The 25706-nt window shown below is 44.4% G+C and overlaps 1 protein-coding gene across 2 annotated transcripts in view; it reads right to left on the bottom strand.

Moving 5' to 3' along the window:
* Nucleotides 1–20196, bottom strand: part of smarce1 (SWI/SNF related BAF chromatin remodeling complex subunit E1) — a 78914-nt gene extending 58718 nt beyond the window's left edge. Inside the window, exons 1-4 of one of the 2 annotated variants that reach the window (XM_070864622.1) lie at nucleotides 20090–20196; nucleotides 18609–18644; nucleotides 12919–12962; nucleotides 4603–4707 (exon numbers count right to left, since the gene is read on the bottom strand). In XM_070864622.1, coding sequence (XP_070720723.1) covers nucleotides 4603–4707; nucleotides 12919–12962; nucleotides 18609–18615 — 156 coding nt within the window. In that variant the 5' untranslated portion in view covers nucleotides 18616–18644; nucleotides 20090–20196. Of the gene's footprint in view, nucleotides 1–4602; nucleotides 4708–12918; nucleotides 12963–18608; nucleotides 18645–18900; nucleotides 19228–20089 lie in introns of those variants that run through there. The other variant, XM_070864623.1, reaches the window with a different exon arrangement.
* Between the last annotated feature and the right edge of the window lie 5510 nt (nucleotides 20197–25706).

Below are 25706 nucleotides of genomic sequence, written 5' to 3'. Positions count from 1 at the left end.
GCAGTTTTGGTCACCTTACTTAAGGAAGGATATACTAGCTTTAGAAGGGGTACAGAGATGATTCACTAGGCTGATTCGAGAAATTAGGGGGTTAACTTATGATGATAGATTGAGTAAACTGGGTCTTTACTCCTTGGAGTTCAGAAGGATGAGGGGTGATCTTATAGAAACATTTAAAATCATGAAAGGGATAGACAAGATAGAGGCAGAGAGGTTGTTTCCATTGGTGGGGGAGACTAGAACTAGGGGGCACAGCCTCAAAATACGGAGGAGCCAATTTAAAACCGAGTTGAGAAAGAATTTCTTCTCCCAGAGGGTTGTGAATCTGTGGAATTCTCTGCCCAAGGAAGCAGTTGAGGCTGGCTCATTGAATGTTTTCAAGTCAAAGATAGATAGATAGCAATAAGGGAATTAAGAGTTACGGGGAGAGGGCGGGTAAGTGGAGCTGAGTCCACGACCAGATCAGCCATGATCTTACTGAATGGCGGAGCAGGCTCGAGGGGCTAGATGGCCTACTCCTGTTCCTAATTCTTATGTTCTTATGTTCATCTAAATCATTGATGTATATTGTAAATAGCTGGGGTCCCAGCACTGAGAATTGCCCTTTGGGTGAGATTTAGAGAACAGCTGTACCTGAGCATTGTACTGTAGCACAAGCTGCCAGCTCCAGAACAGAAGAGCAGAACATTTAAGGAGCGGAAGAAAGATAAATATTTGTAGTGTTACAGATCGGCTGATTTGCCTGATCGAGGCTTTCCTGTGCTGTTTATAGATCAGATCGCCGCCAAACATAGAACCCATAGACACACCAGGATCAATAATACAGTCTACCAAATTGTTTATCGTCCTGTATATGAAAACATGTTTATGATTTAGGAAACTCCAACTCAACAAGGATCCAATAAAACTGAATAACTTAAGGAAATCAGAAGGACTCCACTCTCACTCCAATACAACTTCTTTAAATACAGCTTGGCAACGTCGTCAGATAAAATCTAATTTTCTACTCTCTCTCCAGCCCCAGGTTTTACCTGTATGAGCTCAGTAAATATTAACAAGATGCTGATGGTACCTATGGTTGTTACGTTGCAGAAAAAGTTGCCGTTTTACAGAGTTTAAGCAACTCTAAACTATTCTAGATCAGTGTCTTGCATCAACAAATGATGCTCCCAATTAGCAAAAAAGTATTCAAAATTATTTATAAAGCTTATACAAGTAAGCTTGTAAAACCTAGTAATGCTTTAGAAGCTTACTTGGTTTGTTATTTGGTACAAAGTCTCTTTAATTTAATGCATTAGATAGAAGGTGAAACTTGCATTGGGCGGTCACACCAGCCGCTTCAGGCACAACACACCTGCTGAACTGAGGCAACAAGCACATTGCCTCAAACCCAGCCACAGTAGCTGATTAAATCCGGATCAGAACCAGGATGGCTGCTTATGAGAGGACCAATATTGGTCAGATATATGTCACATTTAGGAGATATCCCTCATTTGAACAACATTCTATAAAAGTTCTTCGGTGAAGGAATAACACTCTCTAAGCAGAGGATTTACAAAGCGTGCATAGAGATCATAGTTGGGGAAGCAAAGGAAAAGGAAAGACTATATGGAGGGGAGGGGTATGGTTGGGTAAAATTATATGTAGTACCGAAAACAGCTACAGTCTCTGCAGATTTTCTGCTGGTCAATAGCTCCAGACTTGCTTAGTCCAAAGACTTGGAGCTTGAAATGTCAGATTAAGACAGAGATACGCTTCAAGCCAAAAGTGATCTAAACTAATATTGCACATCTAACACCAATGAAAAAGACTGGGTACGACTGGAGATGCTGGGATGAACATTCAATGGAATTTAGTCTTCAAACTTCCTGTTTCTGGGTCACTGTGTGGCTCTGCCTTTTGTCTGCACGAATAGACCGAGGGAATTTTATTGGTCACCGCCAGTGAGGAGCCTTGATTTGATATGTACGGCATCAATACACTAATTGCATGGACACTGATCTATGCAATCTCACTGCAAGCATTCTGGAGTGCTTCCGTTTGGTTTGATGTATGTTAATAGCTCCAGAAAAAACCCTAACCATGTTTAATCTATTTTGCCTACTATGGCTCTCTCCAGGAAATCCAATGCTATTCATTTGGCCCAGTGCACAAAATTCAGAATGGTATTGGCAGGCTGCTCAGTTACAACAGTGCACTGGTAAAATAGTAAAGCTGCAGAGCAGACTAACAATGCAAGAATCAGTGGATGACTTGAATAAAGCTCGGTCTCCAGCCAAAGCAGCTGCACGAGGAAAGGGGTAAATAAAGGCAGTCGATATCACATTATTATACATACATACACAGTTGAACAAAGATGGTATTTTGGAGGACAAAGTTTAGTACAGCCTTGACATTAAATTGCGGCTCATCACAAAGTCAAGGTTAAAAGGGAAAAATATTGATAACCAAAATAGGATGGGTGGCATTGGGTAAAACAATTTGAAACGGAGTAAATATTAAGATTTGTTGGTAAAGGAGTATTAGTAAAGCAGGTGGAATACTGATGTGCATTGCGATATGCAAGTACTGTACATTTTGATTGTGGCCTCAGTTTAGCGGTGATCAGGCTGCTCATATTAAAGTTAAATATCATAAAATTATAGAATGTCAATGAAGACATCAAAATATTACTAAAGGCTGATAGAATGCACTTACTATATTTGTACACAGAAGGAGCGGGGCCACAGGATGGACAGGAGAAGCAGTAAGTTACAAGGCTACACTTGACCAAGTTACAAGCAGAATATGTTGGGACTTGGATTTCTGAACAAACCGTACTGACCCCCCAGTGAAAACACAAAGCTTTCTGCTCCATTTCCTGTTGGATTTGACAGTTACCCTTCCTCTCCTCGACTGAGCTGCTGATCATTTGGAGTGATCAATGGCTTGGGGAACGGGTCATACCCAGCCTGTGTCAGTGTCACTGTAGTCAGTGTAGGGCTCAAGGAGAAAAAGAACAGTTATAGGAAGAAAAAAACTGGAATTATGAATTAGGGATTCAGAGAATAACCACAAAAGACAGTTGGGAAGTTCCACTACTTTAAAATGAATACAGGCTCACAAGGCTAACAACTGGACAATGGGCCAGTGAATGTAATCCAAAGCCATGGTATGCTGACTGCACGGTGCAGCTACACATAAAATCTTTTTATCCAGACTTTTTGTACAGCACCTTTGCTTAAACCCTGGGAGTATCAAGTACAGCAAGCAGATTTTTCATTCCCATTATGCTGGTGGGTTAGTTTACTGCTGCCAGTGACTGGTCAAAATATTCACTGGGTCTACAGCCCTAATCTTTGATCCATGAATTCTCACCACAAAAGTAGAACATAAAGTCCTGTTAATACAGTGCTCACAAGGTCTACACTACTAATGGAGTTCATGGTCACTCTGATCCAAAGAGGTTAGGGTTAACGTGTTATTGGGATTATGTTGAGAACACTTCATTCTACTTCTAACCTGCCTCTGTGCTTAATGGGAAGAACTCAAATGGACTGTTAACATTGCTGATTTATAGCCAGCATAAAGCAGGAAATTTCCTTCTGGCAAACAGTAAATTCTATACCCGACAGGGCAATTCAGGCAGAGCTTTGCTCTGTATCTAATCCATGCTGTACGCAACCTAATGCTAACACTAGGTGGAAAAACACCTGGGAAGTTTCATTCCCAATATTGACATTTCTCCCTTCGTTCCACTCTGATGAATATAGACCAGCATAAGGGAAAATAAAAATAAAATACGGAGATTAACATTGCCAAAGTGTACATATATTTTTTTTTAAACTCTAGTTTATAATATTCAGCAATCAAGGTTCCCAGAAGTTATGTGGTTGAAACAAGCAGGTTTTGAAAGTCACAAAGGAAATTCTGTGCGCATAGGATTAAGGCAGGTGACTCAAGTGGCCAGACACAGATTTAACTGCGTATTTCCAATATTTATTTTCAAACACACCGAACACTTTCATCCTCCAACTTAAAGCTGAAAATAAAAATCAGAAAATGCTCGAAATACATAGCAGGTCTATCAACATCTAAAAACACAAAAACCATGTTAACAGTTCTGATGAAGGGTCATCAACCTGAAACGTTAACTCTGTTTCTCTCTCCACAGATGCTGCCTGACCTGCTGAGTATTTCCAGCATTTTCTGTTTTTATTTAAGCCACGTTAACATTTCAGGTAGGGACCTTTTAGCAGAACATAGTTCCTATTAGGGACCCCACTGGAAACAGTAATCTTTCTTCAGTCTGTGCAGATGTTGACTGGTCTGCTCGGTATTTCCAAAACTTTGTTTATATTTCAGATTTCCAACATTCGCACTTTTTCCTTTTTAATTCTCAGAAGCCTAAAGCTTTGGCATTTGTCAACCTAAAATAATTATTAAACCTGCCAAAGTGAACCTCCTGAGCCAGTGCTCCCAAATATGGAACGCGTTGTGGAGACGGGATCCAATGCCAGCCGTCTCCTCTCCGTACTCTAATCGCCAGATCCACAGACCCAGCACATACGATCCTGGCCTAACCTTGACTTTTAGTTGCAGTGCAATAGTTAATACTCCTACCGTGACCCGGCTGTTGTTGCCTGGGTTACCTCCCAGCCTGTAGTTGTTGTAGGCCAGATGACTGTATGGATTGTATCCCACAAACCCTGGGGTGCTGGGCATTTGCTGATGGAAACAAATGAGACAAAACACGAATGAGAATGAGTTCAAACAAGAAACACAGAAATGAAATGGTCAGCATACAAAAAAAGTGGCAAAAAATTCAAACCAGTTATGGTTGTGCATGGAAAAGCGCAGTTCTGTTGACTGCACTACACTACTAAAACTAGTGTAACCCCCACTCTATCCTCTACAAACAGTAGAGTGCCCACAAGACATACCCATCGCATCTCTGGCAAAGTTCCCTCTGTGATTAGCCCGAGAGAAGGTTTTCCAACAAAGCAACGTGATCTTTGCACTCCTGTTGAAAATGTTCCCTTTTCCATTTGTTGGCAAGCCACCTTGCTTCCACAGAGTGATATGCACAGCAACCTAAGCAGGAGTGGAAATCAGTATCTATAATGGTAGAGGAGAACCCCAACTGTAAGTGTCAGCCAAGAAACAGGCACCATTCCAGCAGTTAAACCTGGTGCTTTTCAACTGAACGTCAGTAAATCATGTAGACGCTATAATCGGCAACTTTGAAATTGACGTTAATGCAAATGGATAATGGTTTTGCCTTTTGGCTGATATATGCAACTGCCCGTTTCAAACATTGATGTTTTAAGTGGTGGGGACCGTATTTGATTGCCCCCTTTAGGTGCGATGTATCCTCCACTCAGACAAACACCGAACAAGATGAGGAGTGTATTGCTTCAGCATTTCAGTGTATGAATTTGTTATAGGGTCTTGACAACCGCACAGGAGTTGTCACGAAGCAGCTCTGAAATGCCTGGATATGGACAAACCCAACACAAAATACCCCATAGATTGATACCATCACTCCGCCAATGCTGCTCCTCTTAAAAAGACCACCTGTGTGACGGAATTGTGATTTGCATACACCAGAAAAGCATTTATTAAAACATCCTCTGATAAGGAGGGACACACATGCATGACTGAAAACAACAAACAGAAATCATAATGCACTTAACAATCCTGCCAAAAATGTTTCAAAATATTCAGTTACAAAATTACAGGCACTAGATTGGTCATAACCCAGCAGATAGAATTCCTTATTACACTACACTGTGAAGCCTTTACTGATTGGATGTAACTCGATAACTGCCCACGAGGAAAGATGCAAGGCCTAGAGGCAAGCAAGAGGCTTCCACTAAGTTCAATTCGGGTCTGGCTGTTCACGTATTCTAGAACTATCCCCAGAGTAATGTTTGAAGAGTTAAACAATGAGGGATTCTCTTACTTCGCATTTCACACACAATGGCATTTGTTTCAGAACTTTTTGAATCAATCACTCAGATCATAACTTTTTTCTTTTAAGTACAGAACTTTATTATTGTAACAACACTCTGGACAAAGACCACAAATGAATTTTCAGCAGCAATGTTTCATTAGAGGCAGGCTTCAAAAGAAGCACAAAAAAACTAAACTAAACAGCCCAGACTGGAACACCCCACCATTTACAAAGCACAAGTCAGGAGTGTGATGGAATACTCACCACTTGCCTGGATGAATGTAGCTCCAACAACACTCAAGAAGCTCGACACCATCCAGGACAAAGCAGCCCGCTTGATCGGCACCCCATCCACCACCTTCAACATTCACTCCCTCCACCACTGGCGCACCGTGGCTGCAGTGTGCATCATCTACAAGATGCACTGCAGCAATGTGCCATGGCTTCTTCGGCATCACCTCCCAAACCCGTGACCTCTACCACCGAGAAGGACAAGTGCAACAGGTGCATGGGAACACCACCACCTTCAAGTCACTCACCATCCTGATTTGAAAATATATCACCGTTCCTTCATCGTCACTGGTTAAAAATCCTGGAATTTCCTCCCTAATATAACTGTGGGAGCACCTCCACCTGACAGATTGCAGCAGTTCAAGAAAGCGGCTCACCATCACCTTCTCAAGGGCAATTAGGGATGGGCAATAAATGCTGGCTTTACCAGCAACGCCCACATCCCAGCAATTAATATATTTTTAAAATTAGGCAGGGGCTCAAATTATAGTATCTAATTAATCATTCTGTATTTAACTAAAATACATGCCACAACATTGTCAGCTGTTCCAATTATGGTGCAAGGGATAGTTCCCCATTGTACAGATATCTGCTTTCGGTGAGTGTGCTGGCCTGGGTTGCCACTAAGCCTTCGTACAAAAGTTGTAAAAGCAAGTGGAACTGCCCGATTTCTCACAAGGCCCAAAGGGTTATTAACTCTTTGTGCTGCTATTAGCTCGCAGCCTGGGGCACAGTATTTTGATAAATAGGAGGTACATCTTCGATAAATTGTATATTACTATTTCTGGATATCTAAACATTAATCTTCATGCACGAGCTTCCTCTCAATATATAGTTTATTTTTATCATTTCACACCCATGGTTAAGTTATTTTGCATTAAATGGTAAGACATGGGCTCTGCAAGTTCAAAGTGTTCCACAGTCTGGCATTCCCCACATCAATGTACCTGCTAAAAGCTGCCAATAGCTCTGCCATGTTACCTTGCCACACATTTGTTATTCTTTGGTGCACTCAATAAGGAGCTGGCACGCACACAGCATTGCTGTGGAATGAGCACCATCTGCACATCCAAAATGTTTACTATGTTACACAAAATATATTGACTGATACTAATCGATATGGTGCCCCCGCTACTGGCTTAATCACACATACTCAATTCCAAACTTGATAGCACTTAAAGATTTTACAGACCCATGTCTGAAAAACATAAACTTGCTCGACAGCACACAATGGAAACAAGTGCAGTCACAGTTCGATCACCACTATAACTCGACATCAATATAGCAATAAGAAAATAAGAACGTAAGAAATAGGAGCAGGAGTTGACCATTTGGCCCCTCGAGCCTGCTCCGCCATTCAATAAGATCATGGCTGATCTGATTTCTTATGTAATCTGAAGCATATTGTAACCAAGGTTTCAATGTCCCAACATTGACCAGGACTTAGATACACTATCTCTTCTGCACCCCACTCCTCACTGTGTTCAAATCCAGAGTTAATGCAGTCTTATTCTTTCCCCAAGACTTCAGACTGTGGAACCTGTTATAACCCTCAAAAAAAGGGACCATTTGAAAATGAAGACTATAAAAAGTGATCGGGGAAAGGACTGTGTAATACAGTATTCAGCTCCAGTGGAAGAGACCAGCACAGATACTTGCACACTGTCATTTTTATGATTCTAAAGCCCACGTTTTCTGACTAGCATCATTCTAACACCAGCAGTAACCTAATAAAGGAGTGGGATTCAAACCCTTGCCTCCAGGGAGAGATTGAAGGTTGTGTTTTAAACCACTCAGCCATCAAGACAAATGGAAATAAATCTTGGTGTCTGGCAAGCTGCAATCACAAGTCAACAAATCCAACCACAGGATAACTGGAAAAATGCTGTTGCATCTAGTGTACAATTAAGATCTTGACCTGAAATAACTGCAAGGCTTTGGTTAAGTAAATGGTAATCGCACAGTAAATCAACGGAAATATGAGTATCACCAGACAGTTACGATCTGAAGGAGTCAAAACTTGCTCTAGCTAAATGCTGGCAAAACTGAAGCCATTCTCTTCAGTTTCTGCAAAGCCACACAGCGCTGAAGGCCTGACTCCGCCTCCCTCCTCAGCTGCCAGCTCAGAAGTGTGGAACCTTGGCATGTTGTTACACCTCGAGTTCAGCTCCCTCACCCCACATCCGAATCGTCACCAAGGTCGCTTTGTTTCACTCCCACAGCAATACTTGCCTTTGCCTCCACCTCCCCTTTCAACAGCATGAATTAGTTCCTGCAGTGATCACATTGCAGGTAGATTCGCCAACATTCTCTTTGCCAATCTCCCCATTTCTACAATTCATAAGCTACAAAGTCATCCAGAATATCATGGTCCGTGTTCTCACCTGCACTGAGGCACACATCGCCATCCTTGCCAAGCTTCCCATGTCTCAAAAAATCGACACTGCCTTCCTCCAAAGTCTCCCCCAGCCTCATGTGCCCACGCACCACCCTCTGATCCTACATCCTCACTCCACCACCACCAGCCACTCCTTCAGCCACTTTGCCCCTGCCCACTCGAAAGTGCTCAGCTCCTCCCTCCATGCCTTGGATTGCACTTTTGCCAACTCCTTTTGTCATCCTCCACCCACCCCCCCACTCCCCCCCCATCACCACCTTGCAAAGTGCTCAGAGATGTCCCTGTATGCAAGAACTACCATAAAAAATTGTTGTGGATGTCAAATACTGCATGTGATATTTGTCATAAATTCCTAATGCATATTAACAGCTACTGCAATTACAATAATGAGGGGCAAACTTAAATAGTCAGAAAATAAATTTAACTTAGCCACACAAGAGTAGGGGAGCTGTGGTGAGTATGAAAATCTCCAGGCATCAATTCCATAATCCATGCTCAGCTTCAACCCATTTTGTGCAGTATGCCAGTATTTCAACAAGATAAACCCACGCAGGCACAATATCTACAAATATTAGATGTTGGGTCTATACGTAGCATGCATATACTTCTTTTGGCTGATTTTCTACCCTTTCTTCTGAAAGTGCTGACTCTACAGATCCCAGCAGCCCACTGACACCATGCTAAAGTGGCAATTTTTCATGTGCAAGTCCAGTAAGACATTAGGTACAGGTAGACACCAGAGAAACTTAATTGCATTCTCACCATGCTATTAGAGAAATTTGAAATTGTCTCTGAAACATTTGCCTGTTGTGAAGCACTGGAGAGGGTGTGGAGAGCAGCAACAATAATGATACCCAGTTGTGAATGGGAGAAGACACAAGGAGAGAACCTACAGCCTTACAATGTAGAAAGAAAAGCCTCGATTAAAGTATACAGGTTGTTATTAAATGACATTATATAGATCAGGCAAATCTAGAATATTGCTTCAAAAGTATGCCACAGAAGTGGAATCAGAGGACAAAACAGAAATGAGTGAAAGCCAATTTAAAATAGATATTAAGAACTATACTCAGAAAGGCAGCGTAATAGAGGCCAATACATCATCAGGAATGTTCAAAATACAGCTGGATGCTAAGAGGAGATGGGATACTGGAAAGATCGGCTCAGTGAACTGAATGGCTCTCTCTCTTCCTTAAGGACTTCATGCATCACGCAGTCTGCTGGGTGAAGTTTCAGGGATGCGGAACCAGAATTTCAGAAAAGTAGGAGACTAGGAGCTAAACGGTGTGATATTTAAAGAATTGAAGTGCTTCGCAGAGTATTCTTCCCTGTTAAAACACTCACCCCGAAGATCAGAGCTAGGAGCCAATTTAAGTGAACTGGGAAGCAAAATAGTCAAGTTGAAGCACAGACAATTCCGGATCTGTGTTACTTTAACGCCAACAGTAATCGCTTAATTTTAAATGGGTTATCATCGGCAATACAAGAACGCCAATCAGAAAATCGAGGCTACAATGTAGTCACATGCAGAACAATAACTCCTTACAGAGCTAAGCCTTCTCTCATTTTATTTAAACAGCTGGAGTACAGCAGAACAACCAACAAAGCTTGATATAGGTTATTAATCATATTTCCAGCTCAAGTTCATTCTCTTAACACCTGCTGAAAATGTTAATCCCACTAATGGTAGGGCCAACTGAAATAAAAGTGACAGGACGCAATTTTCTCTTTTGTATATAAAGCGGAATTGTAGTCTTCCCTTTTATATCCAATGCAGTCACTGTAAAACGGGGACCGTACTTAACAACAGCATGGATACAGCGCGTACACTTTCAATTGCCACTTCCCCTCTCACAAACTGTTAATGTGATGGATTCTGACCACAGGCTTTGTTTACACAGCCTCTGGAAGAGAAAAAACATCTCTTCACAAGACGCACCCACCTGCTGTTAGGTGATCACTGTACCATGACATACAGTAGTAGGATGGAGACTGGCACTCACAATTCCACACGTAGAACAACTGTGCTACAGGGCAGTGGGCAGGTATCCCTCTGTTCAAACAGAGATTATAACCGAAGGTGAATCAAATCACTCCAGGATGCACTCTCACTCCTCTTAATGGCTGGTTGCAAAAACCACATTGAGAGGTCTGCCAGCAAGTCACCTGCCCAGCCAGCTCACCCAGAGTGCTGGTGCAAGGGGATTAAAACAGAAAGAATAAATCAAATGAAGTCACGGGCGGGAAAGAGGGCTTAATGCTACGGTTCACTGCACAAGGGCCATGGCTTATTATGGGAAACGCACAGTAATAACAGAAAATGCTAGCAATACACGGATCAGCAGGCATCTGAAAGCACGTTCATATCAGAACACTTTTGACGATGGTCCCACTCGAAATGTAAACTTACTGTATTTCCTTTACAGATCCTGATGGACCGGTTGTAGATATCCAGCATTTCCCATTTTGAATTCAGATATATCCAACTTTCATGTTTTAAAAATCTCTACAGCACACCCAGTACTTTAAATATTGTAGATTAATGAAGCTTCATAATATGCTACAGCATTACACCGTCCTTCCCTGAGACACACCAGAATGTTTTCCAAATTATTTTCTGTTTAATACACAAGCAAACACTTCAGTCTCTGAAAGTTAACAATATTCTGGTATCCATATGCCTTCCCAAAAACACAACCACGGTATCACTCGAGCACAGGATTTAAAATGTGCTCCAAAGGATTTACAACAGTTCCTGATAGCAAAGCAAAGCCAGGAGGAGACTGCACCAAGTCACGAATCGATACCTCCGATAGACGCCGCACTCCAGTGTCACATTGGCATTAGTCTGGGAACAGATCGCCTGTCCCTGCTCTTGGTCAGAAAATAAAATACAGTACCATCTCAACTTTGCTATCATTTGAGACAGCAACAAACTTAAACTTGTAACTTCAAGATTTCAGACCAAAAATACAAAACTGTAACTATGTCCTAAAATTAGAGGTTTTAGATCCCAACTCTCCAGGAGTAAAATTACTTTGACAATTGTACCATTGCACAAGTAAAACATGGACAAGAATGGAACCTCATTCATTGCAAAAGGCAAATATATAAAAGCATTGTTTGAAATACTTTGACTCAAACTTTTCCTCCTTCTCTTCCCCCGCCCCCCCAGCCCCCCTTCCCAAATGCACTGGCACTTACTTGAAACTTGATGGTCAAAATATTGACTGGTTCAAAGACACAATCCAGCAGCTGCTACATCTATGGAACTGCAAAAGAATGCTGGGGTAACGAGCAACCACAACCTCGAAGGGCAGGGCAGACTAACCAGCAGCCAAACTGAACCCTCTTGATTCATTCGTGGAAGGTGAACAACACTGGGAAAGCCTTCTTGGTTACCCTGAGGGGTGGTGGGCCTTCTGTTGTTCCATAATAATTATTTGTACAACTAAGTGCTTTCAAGAGACTTCTGAGAATAGTTAGAATGAACCACAGTGTGGACTGGCGTTCCAAAGTTATCTTCTCCATTTAACAGAAAATGATATTTTGATCTATTTCTATTCTATTTTCTTGGTCACATCAAACCTTCTGCACAGGCTGTTATTGTAATAGTCCACAGCAAAATCACTTTACTGCTCAATCACCATACACAACACTATCATCTGCACATACTCCATACCTTCCTACTACTAACTTACATATACGCTGCCCCACCCAACCCCCTTGCTACCTCCACCATGCCTTCCAGCTAAGAGAGATTGTATATAAACGCCTTTTACTGTAATTAGAAAGCCCCAACTGTATTAAATAGCAGCAAAAAAAATTTGGCAAGGCAAAGATTGGAGCAAAAATAATTCAGACGAATCCTGTCTCACTAAAATCTCAAAGTAACACAGCCAATGCGAGATTATATCATTCTGCTTTGATGGACTTCAGGTATTGCTTATGCCAAGACACTAATCCCTCTTTATTTGATGTAATTAAAGTTAATCTCTATTTAATACAGCTACAAGTGCATACACTTTACTCTTGCACCCACTCACGGTCCATGGCTAAGAGGTGCCGGAGACCATCCAGTAATGTACGGGACCCTATGCCAGGCACCAAATCCCCCCTCGGGATGTCTCGCACAGCATCGCTAAACCACCTGCAATGGTAACACTTGCTTCGGGCTCTGGCTGAACCCTTAACCTGCCAGTGTTGACCAGTCAAAACTTCTACATTATTTTTGAAAACATTTTTCAGCATACAGTATTTTTAATAATTCATGAAAACAAATATAAAGACTTACAGTGGTGGGAGCAGGGGCAGGAGGTGGTGCGTAAGACGGTCTTTCTGTAATGAAACAAAATTAAAACTTTAATTTTTGTGCAAATATGATATTAAGGCCTAGAAACCTCATCGCAATAAGAAAATCCTAATTCGAACTATTCTGTCCTGTAAGATGATTTAAATCCCTCACCTCCCCTTCCTGAAGGCTCCTTATGAGGTACAGTTCCATGGGTGCCTGCCTGCCAACCACTCTCCAGTATCTTGCCCAAGTGTCCATTCTGCCGATGCAAGTTCACTCAATCGGAGGGAGCATTCCTGCAAGTGTTCCCCAATCTCTACCGAAACTTTGGTGGAAACAAGAGATGGCCTTCCCGCCATTTTGCCGGAGTTCCTGCCGATCTCCCATTGAATTTATGCCGAAGATTGGGAGAACCCCCACGTGATTGCAGGCTACTCCCGTGGATTGATACAACAGTTGAACTTGCTCCCTTCCCAGCCCACCATCCACTTTTCAGCAGGGGTCATTGGACAGCAATCAAAAGCTGGAACCCTTGACAATTCTTCCCTTCCCCAACCCAGGCCCACAAAGCCCAACTGTAATGCCTGGCTGAAATAGGGTTTAAAAACAAAGATCTTCCTGGTCTGAATGGCCATTGACACAATCTACTGACCCATTGAGTTACATAGAAACGTAGAAAATAGGAGCAGTAGGCCATTCAGCCCTTCGAGTCTGCACCAACATTCAATATGATGATGACTGGGCAGTCACAGTATAACCCCTTTAAAATGTTGCTCCAGATTGTGTGTCGGTGTGTCACTGTGGAACAATGGCACGATTGTCAAGCAATGGATGATGCACTGTAGCCCCACAAACACTGTGGAACAATGGCAGGACACCGACACATACACACCGACACACACACACACGAACAATGGCAGGACACAGTCCCACAACTTGACGTCAGCTCAAGGCACTCCCCAAACAGTTTTTACGCCCAGAGATTAAATAGCTCCTATTATATTGTTGCATCAAAAGTCTGCTGCACTAGTATGGTGCACCAGTTTTGTGTTCAAGCTATTTTTGCGGCCTCCCTGAATGAGATAATTAATTTAATGTCAATCTGTATTGACTTTACAGGTAGTTCAATGTTGCGGACTCATGCCCACCACAAAAAAAGGGTCGAGACTGCTCTAAACTCTAGGATTCTTGGTCTGCAGGGAGAAGACTTTGATCCAATATGTCTGTGTTACTAACTATACTGCCCATTTCGCAAAATGGGTCCAACAAAACTACAACAATCACTCATCGTAGTTTATGAAGGAAATGCAAAATCTGTTGCATTCATTTACAGAGAAATCAGAAGTTAGGGTTAATTGCTAGAGTGCTTCTAAACTAAATCAAAAGTAAATGGGCATAGCAGCGATCAACAGCTTCACTTTCATCTTACACATTCCGTTTTACTCTTTCTGCAGACAGTGCTGACTTTTATTGGTGTACAGTCCCAGACTCCACTTATCCTCTGGCACCTTACTCATTCCGAGACAACCAGGTAATCGACACAGCAGCAGCACAGCCAGGTATGACCCTGTCCTAACCCGAGGTTCACACATGCACTTTCCAGCAGGAACTATAAAGCAGCAATTGGGGGGGTGGGGTAGAAACAAAACTCTTCAACTAATTTTTTTTCCCCTCCTCAGCTCGGAAGGAAGTCCCTACCACACCATTATCAATATCAAATGGTTAACTACGGTGGGGGATGGGTGAAATAGCTCATATTAGAAGTAGTGCCTCCTTATATACACTTTATGTTTTCTACGTTACATCAGTGGCTACACTTCAAAAGTACTTCATTGGCTGTAAAACGCTTTGGGACGTCCCGAGGTCGTGAAAGGTGTATCGAAATGACATGTATCGAAATACAAGTCTTTCTTTTTTTGAGCTTGAACTGCACACGCAGGTTCCCTGGTCTGAGCCATCGCATTTGGAGAAAATACCAAGTGGTATCCTATGGCACATGACTAAAGAATGGCACTGGCAAAGGCCTGGGAGCAGCAGGTTGCAGATTGGTGGCAGCCCGAAACTGGTGTTTTTTTTCCCCAGAAGCTGGACCGAACAGTAGCTTCATACCAACACATTCCTACCAGAGGTTGCTCCACCCCACATTTGAGACATTTAAATGGCAAATTTCCCTCGCTGATCCTAACTTTAGTCCAAGCTGATTTAGAACAGGATAGAGATAGATATAGATAGAGGGTGGGGAGATTTAGAAAGAGACAGCCCAGCAGCGTAGAGAGAGAGAGATTTAAAATCAGCAATGGGAGCCAGGACTGAGTCAAAAGAGTTTCCATTTAAATATCACAGATCTGAAGCCACAGAGTAACTTCTGTGGAAATGTGCGAATTGAAATGAGAAAGAGCAGACAGAAGTTGTATTGACAGAAAGGGAAGATTTTCTGCTTGGTGGGGATTTGCAATGCTCACCCTTGTCTTATAGAAAGATCATGGATTTGGAGGATTTGTCTTCGAGTCATGTTTGTTATGTCAGTACATGCAACAAAATTAAAAGGCTTTATTACTTGTTGGAATATTTCAACAGATTGCAAGAATATTACTGTAACAGTACTTCCCCAGACAAAGCAAGAGCCCTTGGATACTCTCACACGTAATTACAGACACACGCTCACAGTATTATTCCTTCCAATGTTCACCAGCCTTCTCCCTTCAACCATGAGGACAAACAGAATGCCAAGAACAATAAATCAGTGGATGAAGGATTGTTCAGAGAAACATTGCAGAGAAAGTAGAGAATAACAAATAATAAAACAAATCTTTTTACAATGACAGTCACAATTCCATTACTTTGTCATCTAGAGGGAACAGCAAACAAGGATGACATGACTTTTTTTCTAAATCTGAAAAGTCCTGGGCAGATCGTTGGTGTTTAAAGTTATGGTAAAAAAAAATACAGGGCATGGCTGCTCAGCGGCTGAATACATAGTATGGTACGGAGCCAGTTAGAGTAGAAGCTCCCAGGTGTGGGCACAGTGTATCAAGAGTTCGTGTATTGCAACCAGGGCAGCACAGATGTTATATTTGATGTCAGTGAGCATGGGCTAGAGAGGGAAAAAGACTGGTTGGAATTCCAGTCCCTGATTAGTATTCAGTGACACCTCCCCCTCCCCGCCCTCATGTTCAACTGATGGAGAAAAGCAAGGTGGCGGCAGGTTGTTGAAGAGTTGGTAGTGACTACAAGAAAAATTCATAGCATTCTTCACAATGACACAGGCTACATTGTTAAAAATCAGTATTATGAATAAAAAGTGTACTGTTAGATTTAAAAGTGCAAGAACATAAGAATTAGGAGCAGGAGATGGCCATTCGGCACCTCAGGCCTGCTCCGCCATTCAATAAGATCATGGCTGATCTTCGGCCTCAACCCCACTTCCCCGTCCAATCTCCAGATTGCTGAATTCCCCTAGAGTCCAAAAATCTATCTATCTCAACCTTGAATATACTCAACGATGCTGAATATACTCATTGTTTAACAATGACAGTCACAATTCCATTACTTTGTCATTTAGAGGGAGCGGCAAACAAAGATAACATGAGATTTTGTTTTAAATCTGAAAAGTCCAGGGCAGAAAGTTGGTGTTTATAAAGTTATGGTAAAAAAAATACAGGGCATGGCTGCTCAGTGGCTGAATACATTGCACAGTATGGTATGGAGCCAGTTAGAGTAGGAAGCTCCCAGGTGTGAGGCAGTGTGTCAGGAATTTGTTCAGCATCCACAGCCCTCTGGGGTAGAGAATTCAAAAGATTCACAACCCTTTGAGTTGAAGAAATGCCTCCTCATCTCAGTCTTAAATGACTGACCTTTTATTCTTATCTTAGATGTGTGAAGTTTCCCAGGAAAGTGGATGTGGGAGACAAATAACAGCAAATAAATGTTCCAGAATCACGAGACAGGATACCTAGGAACAAGTGATTGTTCTTTCACTGGCAGATCTAACAGATGTGCACTAACTGCACTGCGCACTCTGGAAATGCCTTACACAATATCGCCTGCTTACATTGGAGCGCACTTAATGGTCCATCACTAAATCTAGCAGTTGCCATCTGACAGGTCAGTGTTGGAACTGAGCACTTTAATTATAACACGGACAAATGAGGGCGAGGTTTACAATGAGAAAATGAGAAGTGAAAGAATTTTCTCCCTGAGCTTGAAACAATGTGCTTTTATGAAATTAATCAAGACTCCATTTAACGCACTAAAGAAGCTCCGCCTGCCTTTCTGGGTACTGGGCAGAGGATCAACATCACCACAGGCTGGATGCAAGAACCCTAAGCAATCTCCATTTCAGATTCCCACTAGCTAACATGAACAAAATGAAATAAGCATTAATAGCTGTAGGTTTAAACTTGTATTATGTAATGGTTAGTCAATGCACGCCGATACTGAATAATCATGCTTTTAAACTAGTGTAATATGCCTTGGATAGATCCGGCTAGATTTTAAAATGGAAGAAAGAGGCCTGCTTCACCAAATATTAAAAATGCAGACTTCAACAAGCCTTGTTAGCAAAGCAATAGTCAGTTTGTGAGCAAAGCTGAGAGAATTAATGGAATTCCAGAGACTGAGATGAGGCAGGGACCGTAAGATTATGAATTATATGTTGGTTGTTTTTTTGAATATCTTATAACCATCAATATCTTATCAGTGATCGATCTATCATCGTCTGTAAGGATTAAATGTAGAAGTTTGTAAACATCAACTGCATGCAAGGATAACCTGAATTATGTATAACATGTAACCCTTTTTTTTAATGTTTAAAAGTCTGAGAGTAAGCTGCAACCAGACAACTTGGGTGAGAAAGAGATTGCCATGGTCTTATTGACTGCAGCTAGCCTGGGAACCAAGGTTAGGTGTAGTTAGCATTGTGCTGGAATGTTATAAGATCCACAGCGAATTAGAAAAACAAAGGCGAACAGCAGGGGCCGTATCTCAACCAATGGAGACATATTCCTTTCGTATTGCCATAACTACCCCAGATATGAGTCTTGATTGACATTCTTGCATCATCTGTTTTTGACAATCAGACCAAAAACCTGCGTAAGCCAGGGTGCTAGGAACTTGGCATCTTTAGGATTTTTTTGTGTGTTTGGGTGTCAGCCAGTGATTGGTTCAAGAGGATATCCTAGGATGAGAGTCAAGGTATAAGGGGGTCTTAACAGCCACAAATTGTAGAAGATTTCAGGACGAATCAAGGAGACACTCGGGATACAGAGGGGGAGAAAGAGAGACAGACAGACAAGAGACTCAGGGTGCAGCCTACTCACGGTGGTGGCTTCTACCCAGATTATAAGTGGCAATACAAGTCTCAATTATGCTCTGTAATCTGCTGCGCGAATACTGCAATGTATTAAGTTTTGCTTGTGCTGAATAAAGTTAAATCTCGGTCACCAATACGGGCCAACCTCAAATCATTTGGAACCAGGGTCTCTCTAGGATCTTATAGCAGAAAGGGAGCACTGGGGTGGGGTGATGGTAGAGGGAAGAACAACAGACCTGAGCCAGCTATGCGCGTGAAGCTTTCTACCAGACCAAAAAATAAACAAATTAAGCTTCAAGTCACTGTTGCGACACATGTATTGTCTGATGATACTAGTCAACATTTGCATTTTCATTCAATGACATAATATTTCTCTTACTTGACATGATGATGCCAGCAGACTCTTACACACAATCTGAAATAGAAGGAAAGAAAGATCAGTAAAGCAAAATCTTCCGAGACAGAACACCTTCAGTCTACTGTCCATTTGCATCTTAGATGCATTTAAAATATGAAGACTTGCACTTGTATGGCACCTTTCACAACCAGCAGATTGGGAATGGAAACTAGAGCCTTCCTGGTCTGTGTGGACCAGCTGCCCAAAAGGACCATTTCATAGGTAACAGACATAGGTAACTATGCTTGCCACAGCTCAGTGGCAACACTCTCACCTGAGTCAGAAGTTCATGGGCTCATGTTCCACTCCAGAGACTGGAGTACAAAATCTAGACTGCCACTCCCAGTGCAGTGACAACAACTGAAGCAGGATATAGTAGCTGAGGTTGGTAGAGGAGGGCAACTAAAGTGCAAGCATGATCCGTGGGTAGCAAGAGAAGCGTATCCCAGCTTTAACTGAGGAGGTAGAGTGCCAGCGTGAATTGGAATAAAGGGAAAAGGTGCCTCAGGCACCGTAGCAATAGGTTATCAAAAGAAAATACCCATATCCATTATCGTCTGCAGGGACTTGAGCATATAAATCTAGGCTGACACTCCAGTGCAGTACTGAGTAGTCGTCTTTCGGATGAGACGGTAAAACCGAGGCCCCGTCTGCTCTCTCGGGTGGACATAAAGATTCCACGGCCACTATTTCGAAGAAGAGCAGGAGGGTGTTCTGGCCAATATTTATCCCTCAACCAATATAACAGTTTATCTGGTTATTTATCACTTTGCTGTTTGTGGGAGCTTGCAGTGCGCAAATTGGCTGCCACCTTTCCTACTTTACAACAGTGAATACACTCCAAAAGTACTTCATTGGCTGTAAAATTGGGACGTCCGGTGGTCGTGAAAGGTGCTATATAAATACAAGTCTTTCTTTCTGTAGTGAGTTCCACATTCTCATCACTCTCTGGGGAAAGTGGTTAATCCTGAATTCCCTATTGGATTTATTAGTGACTATCTTATATTTATGGCCCCTAGTTCTGGTCTCACCCACAGTAGAAACATTTTCTCTCCGTTTTTCCATCATTTTAAAGTTCTGTATCAGGTCACCCCTCAGCCTTTCCCCACAGCTCTGGGAATTGCTGTCCGCAGCCTCCACACACGGGGGAGAATCACCACCCGCCGTCTGCCCAGTGATGGGACAATGCTTATCGGACAGGGAAAGGGCTGCGGGGCCGAGGCCGAGGCCTATGCCTCAGGCTCTCGAGGGAAGAGTTTAAAAAAAAACGCCGACGGAAAAAGAGAGACTAAAAGGAGACAAAGAGCGGCGGGGATAAGGCCAGGGCCTGGGGAAAGGGCCGGGCGGCAGCTGAGGCAAAGTGTGGCGGGCGTGGGGCCTAGGATCCGGGGCTGAGTGAGAGTGAGGCGGGAGCGCAGTCCGGCGACAAGCTGAGGTAATGCGGACCGGGCGGGCAGACTCACGGAATGCCGAGGCTCGGGGTCCGGGGCCTCACTGAGGCGGGAGGCTGTTGTCCGGCGGGCGGGTTGGTGCGTGCGCGCGGCCGCCTCACGTTCCCGGCGTGCACGAGCCGGGTAAAGCGCGCGGCCCCGCGTTCCCGCGTCAGGCCGGCAGCGAGAGCCCGCTGCCGCTTCAGCAAAAACCCATCACTGACGATTATCGCTCTCGGTGACGGAGAACCGTGTATCTCAGTTGCTGCTGGACAATCTGTGGTCGACTGCTCTGTGGACAAAGACATTGCAACCTTTGACAGATTTAGTGTTTTGTTCCCTCGTGTACAAGCAGCAATTGTAGCCTGAGGCCTGCTGACCTGAGGAAATTTTCCCCCGGGGAGTTCAGGGACAGCCAGGGATGGTGATTCCGGCCTCACACAATCACAGCACAGGACCCATGCCAGCTCTCTGCAAGAGCACCTCAGCCAGTCCCACTCCCCACCTGTCATGTATTCAACTATCATTGTAACCCATGTATAAGCTGACCTAAATTGTACACCTTGACCACAGAGGGCGAACTTGTGGGAGACACTCCTAACCTGGACTTCCCTGTATAAAAGGGGAAGCTCCATCAACCTTCATCACTTGAGGTCTTGGTAATAAAGGTAACTGGTCACAGAGTGACCTTCTCTCAAGTATGGGCCTCGTGTGCATTTATACTGTATAGTAAGGACATATTATTGGCGACGAGAAACTGGGATTTAAACCACGCGAGCATGGCCACTAGCAGCACAGACGAGAGGTACTGTGTTGGTGATGATTGGGACGACTTTATTGAGAGACTACAGCAAAGTTTTGTCACTAAGGAATGGCTGGGGCAGGATTCGGCAGACAAACGCAGGGATCATCTCCTGACGGTTTGTGGATCCAGAACGTACTTCCTGATGGAGGACCTTCTAGCGCCAGAGAAGCCGGCGGACAAGATATTCGAAGAGCTCAGTAAGTTGATCGGGGAACACCTTAAACCAGCGAGCAGAATGCACATGGCGAGACACCGGTTTTACACGCACCAACAGCGAGAAGGCCAAAGCGTTCCAGACTTCGTGGCAGATCTCCGGCGACTGGCGAGCCTATGTAAGTTCCCAGATGCATGCAGAGCGGAGATGCTACGAGACTTTTTTATTGAGGGCATCGGGCACGCTGGGGTTTTCAGGAAACTGATTGAGACCAAAGACTTGACCTTGGAAGCGGCAGCCCTGATAGCCCAGACATTTATCTCAGCAGAGGAAGAGACCAGAATGATGTATGACAAAAATCTTGGCTCAATTGCGGCAAACGACCAGGGAGTCAACATTGTTAACGCGGCACACAGTTCTCTAGGCAGACAAGGGCAGTCGGACATGCCCCCAGCATTTAGTCGAACCCAAAGGGGGAATTCAACAGAGACAATGGCTAGCTGAACGGCGATTCATGCCATCGCAATGGACAGTGCGGCCAGTAATGGGGCCATCAACACCTGTTCATGGTGCACTTAAGGACAGTTACAGAAACAGTCAGAGATGATCGACTGGTAATGGACCTTTTGTTTCCAACAACGGGGCCTCCAGCTCATGCTGGAGATGTGGAGGCAAACACCCAACATACCTGCAGAAACTGCAACATCAGCGGTCACTTGGCGCATATGTGCAGGAAGCCTGCAGCCAGGTTGATGTACGAGGAGGACGGGCCCGATGTAAGCCCTACAAGGCCAAATGAATACTGAGGTAAATCGCTGGAAGCTGAAGTTCAGCGAGTTCATGTGGAGCGCATATACAGTTCATATACCAGGACACCACCGATAATGATGAAAGTGCTCCTCAATGGCATCCCAGTATTAATGGAGCTAGACACGGGGGCCAGCCAGTCCCTGATGAGTATCAAACAGTTCGAAAGGTTGTGGGTGTCCAAGGCCAGGAGGCCAAAGTTATTGCCGATTGACGCACAGCTACGGACATATCCGGTGCTAGGCAGCGCCACGGTAGTCGTGACCACAAAGATTCGGAGAGCAGGTTGCCACTCTGGATTGTCCCAGGGGAGGAGTTGGCTTGCTGTCATGAATTGGAAATGGGGCGATGTCAATGCAATTTCTTCTGTGGAGCGAGTATCATGCTCACAGGTCCTGGACAAATTTGACTCATTATTTCAACCCGGCATTGGCACTTTCATGGGGTCCAAGGTAGTGATTCACATAAACCCGACTCCAGGCCAGTACACCACAAGGCCAGAACGGTGCCATATGTGATGCGGGAAAAGATAGAAGGCAAATTGGACCACCTGCTGAGGGAAGGCATCATCTCGCCAGTCGAATTCAGTGACTCGGCGAGCCCGATCATGCCGGTGCTCAAGGCGGATGGATCGGTCAGGATATGTGGCGATTACAAGGCCACCATCAATCGGGTGTCACTCCAAGACCAGTACCCGCTACCGAGAGCGGAGGACCTCTTTGCGACGTTATCCGGTGGCAACCTTTTTCAAAATTGGACCTGACCTCAGCTTACATAACCCAGGAGCTGGCGATTGAGTCGAAGAAGCTGACCACCATCACGACACACAAGGGGTTGAGTATAACAGATGTCCGTTCGGGATTCGTTCGGCCGCCTCGATCTTTCAGCGAAAAATGGAAAGCCTCCCCAAGTCGATTCCAGGGACGGTGATTTTTCAAGACGACATCCTCATCACGGGTCGCGATATTGATTAACACCTCCACAACCTGGAGGTGGTGCTACGCAGACTGGACCGGGTAGGGCTGCGACTGAAAAAGGCGAAGTGCGTCTTCTTGGCTCCAGAGGTAGAATTCCTGGGGAGGAGGGTAGCAGCAGACGGGATCAGACCCACTACGTCCAAAACGGAAGCGATCCAGAGAGCACCCAGACCCCGTAACACGATGGAGCTGCGTTCATTCCTGGGGCTCCTGAACTATTTTGGTAACTTTCTTCCCAAATTGAGCACGCTGTTAGAGCCGCTACACGTGCTCCTACACAAAGGTCGCGATTGGGTCTGGGGGGGGACAGCCAGAAAAGGGCTTTTGATAGAGCACGCAATTTGTTATGCTCCAACAAACTGTTAACGTTATATGACCCATGTAAGAAACTTGTTTTAACATGCGATGCGTCGTCCTATGGGGTCGGGTGTGTGTTGCAGCATGTGAATGCCAATGGTCAGTTACAGCCGGTAGCTTATGCCTCCAGAAGTCTGTCCCAGGCAGAAAGGGGCTGCGGGATGGTAAAAAAGGAAGTGCTAGCATGTGTATATGCAGTAAAAAAAAAATGCACCAGTATCTGTTTGGCAGGAAATTTGAGCTGGAGACAGATCACAAACCCCTAACATCTCTTCTGGTCGACAACAAGGCCATAAATGTGAATGCATCGGCCCGCATACAGAGGTGGGCACTTACGTTAGCCATTTATGACTACACAATTTGGCACAGACCGGGCACTGAAAACTGCGCCGATGCACTCAACAGGCTCCCACTGGCCACCATTGAGGGGGTAACTGAGCATGATGCTGAGATGGTCATGGCTGTTGAAGCTTTCGAAAGCGAAGGCTCATCTGTGACAGCCTGTCAGATTAAAGTCTGGGCAAATAAAGACCCACTACTGTCTTTAGTTAAGAAATGTGTCCCGAATGGGGACTGGGCAGCCACATACGGGGCATGCCCTGAGGAATTTAAACCGTTTCATAGGCGCAAGGATGAACTCTCGATTCAGGCCGATTGCCTATTGTGGGGAAACTGAGCAGTCATGCCCCAGATGGACAGAGAGGTGTTCATCAGAGAACTTTACAATGAGCAGCCGGACATTGTCATGATGAAGGCAATTGCCAGGTCACACGTTTGGTGGCAAGGGATAGATGCAGACCTGGAACTTTGTGCTCAGCTGGGCAACGCACCCAGGGAAGCCCCCCTTAGCCCCTGGTCCTGGCCCGCCAAGCCATGGTCACGCATCCATGTAGACTACGCAGGTCCTTTCATGGGAAAAATGTTTTTGGTTGTAGTAGACGCCTACTCCAAATGGATTGAGTGTGCCATTTTAAATTCAAGCACATCCTCTGCACGGTAGAAAGTCTACGGGCAATGTTCGCCGCCCATGGTCTACCGGATGTCTTGGTCAGCGACAATGGCCTGTGCTTCACAAGCACTGAATTCCAGGACTTCATGGCAGGCAATGGAATCAACCATGTCAGAACGGCACCGTTCAAGCCAGCCTCAAACGGCCAGGTGGTACGAGCAGTGCAGATAATCAAACATGGGATGCTCAGAATCCAAGGGGGTTCCCTACAAAGCCGCTTATTACGCCTCCTGTTGGCCAATAGATCGCCACCACACTCGCTCACAGGGGTTCCATCCGCAGAGCTGCTAATGAAAAGGATGCTCAAAACTAGGTTATCCCTTATTCATCCTACTATGAAAGAAATTGTTGAGAGCAGGCATCAGTCACAATGTGACTACCATGACAGGAATGCGAGGGCGCGATGTATTGATCAATGACCCTGTTTTTGTCCTTAATTACGCTGCAGGGCCCAAATGGCTTGCAGGCACTGTGCTTGCCAAAGAGAGTAATAGGGTTTTGGTAGTTAAACTTACCAATGGAGAAATCTGCTGCAGACACGTGGATCAAACAAAAAGGACATTCAGCAACCCCATAGAATAAGCAGAGGAAGAACACGACGTAGAGTTTACTACACCACAGGTGACCGAACACCGGAACCAAGTGGAGGAGAGCCCAGTCACTGGGCAGTCCGGACAGGCCTGAGGCACCGCAAACAGCAGACACTCAGGCCAGCGCCCAACAACCGGAGCCCCAACTCAGGCGCTCTACAAGGGAGCATAAACCACCAGAGACTTAACCTGTGATCCCAATAAGACTTTGGGGGGGAGGTGATGTCATGCATTCAACTATCATTGTAACCCATGTATAAGCTGACCTAAATTGTACACCTTGAGAACATTGACCACAAGGGGCGAACTTGTGGGAGATATTCCTAACCTGGACTTTCAGGTATAAAAGGGGAAGCTCCACCCACCTTCATCACTTGAGGTCTTGGTAATAAAGGTAACTGGTCACAGAGTGACCTTCTCTCAAGCATGGGCCTCGTGTGCATTTATACTGTATAGTAAGGACATATCACCGCCCTTTCTCCTGACTCCTTGCACATTTATTTCCTTCAGAAACTTATCTAATTCCCTTTTGAAAGCCATGATTGAATCTGCCTCCACCACCCTCTCAGGCAGCACATTCCAGATCCTAACCACTCGCTGCGTAAAAAAAGTTTTCCCTCATGTCGCCTTTGGTTCTTCTGCCAATCACCTTAAATCTCTATCCTCTGGTTCCCGACCCTTCCACCAATGGGAACAGTTTCTCTCTGTCCATACACCTCATGATTTTGAACACCTCGATCAAATCTCCTCTCAACCTTCTCTGCTCCAAGGAGAACAACCCCAGGTTCTCCAGTCTATCCACGTAATTGAAGTCCCCCATCCCTGGAACCATTCTGGTAAATCTTTTCTGCACCCTCTCCAAGGCCTTCACATCCTTCCTAAAGTGCGGTGCCCAGAATTGGACACAATACTCCAGTTGAGGCTGAACCAGTGTTTTATAAAGGCTCATCA

Source organism: Pristiophorus japonicus, chromosome 21 (genome assembly GCF_044704955.1).
Source record: "Pristiophorus japonicus isolate sPriJap1 chromosome 21, sPriJap1.hap1, whole genome shotgun sequence".
NCBI classification, from domain to species: domain Eukaryota; kingdom Metazoa; phylum Chordata; class Chondrichthyes; family Pristiophoridae; genus Pristiophorus; species Pristiophorus japonicus.
The sequence above is the reverse complement of the archived record's forward strand: the minus strand, read 5'-3'. Positions and strand labels throughout refer to the sequence as shown.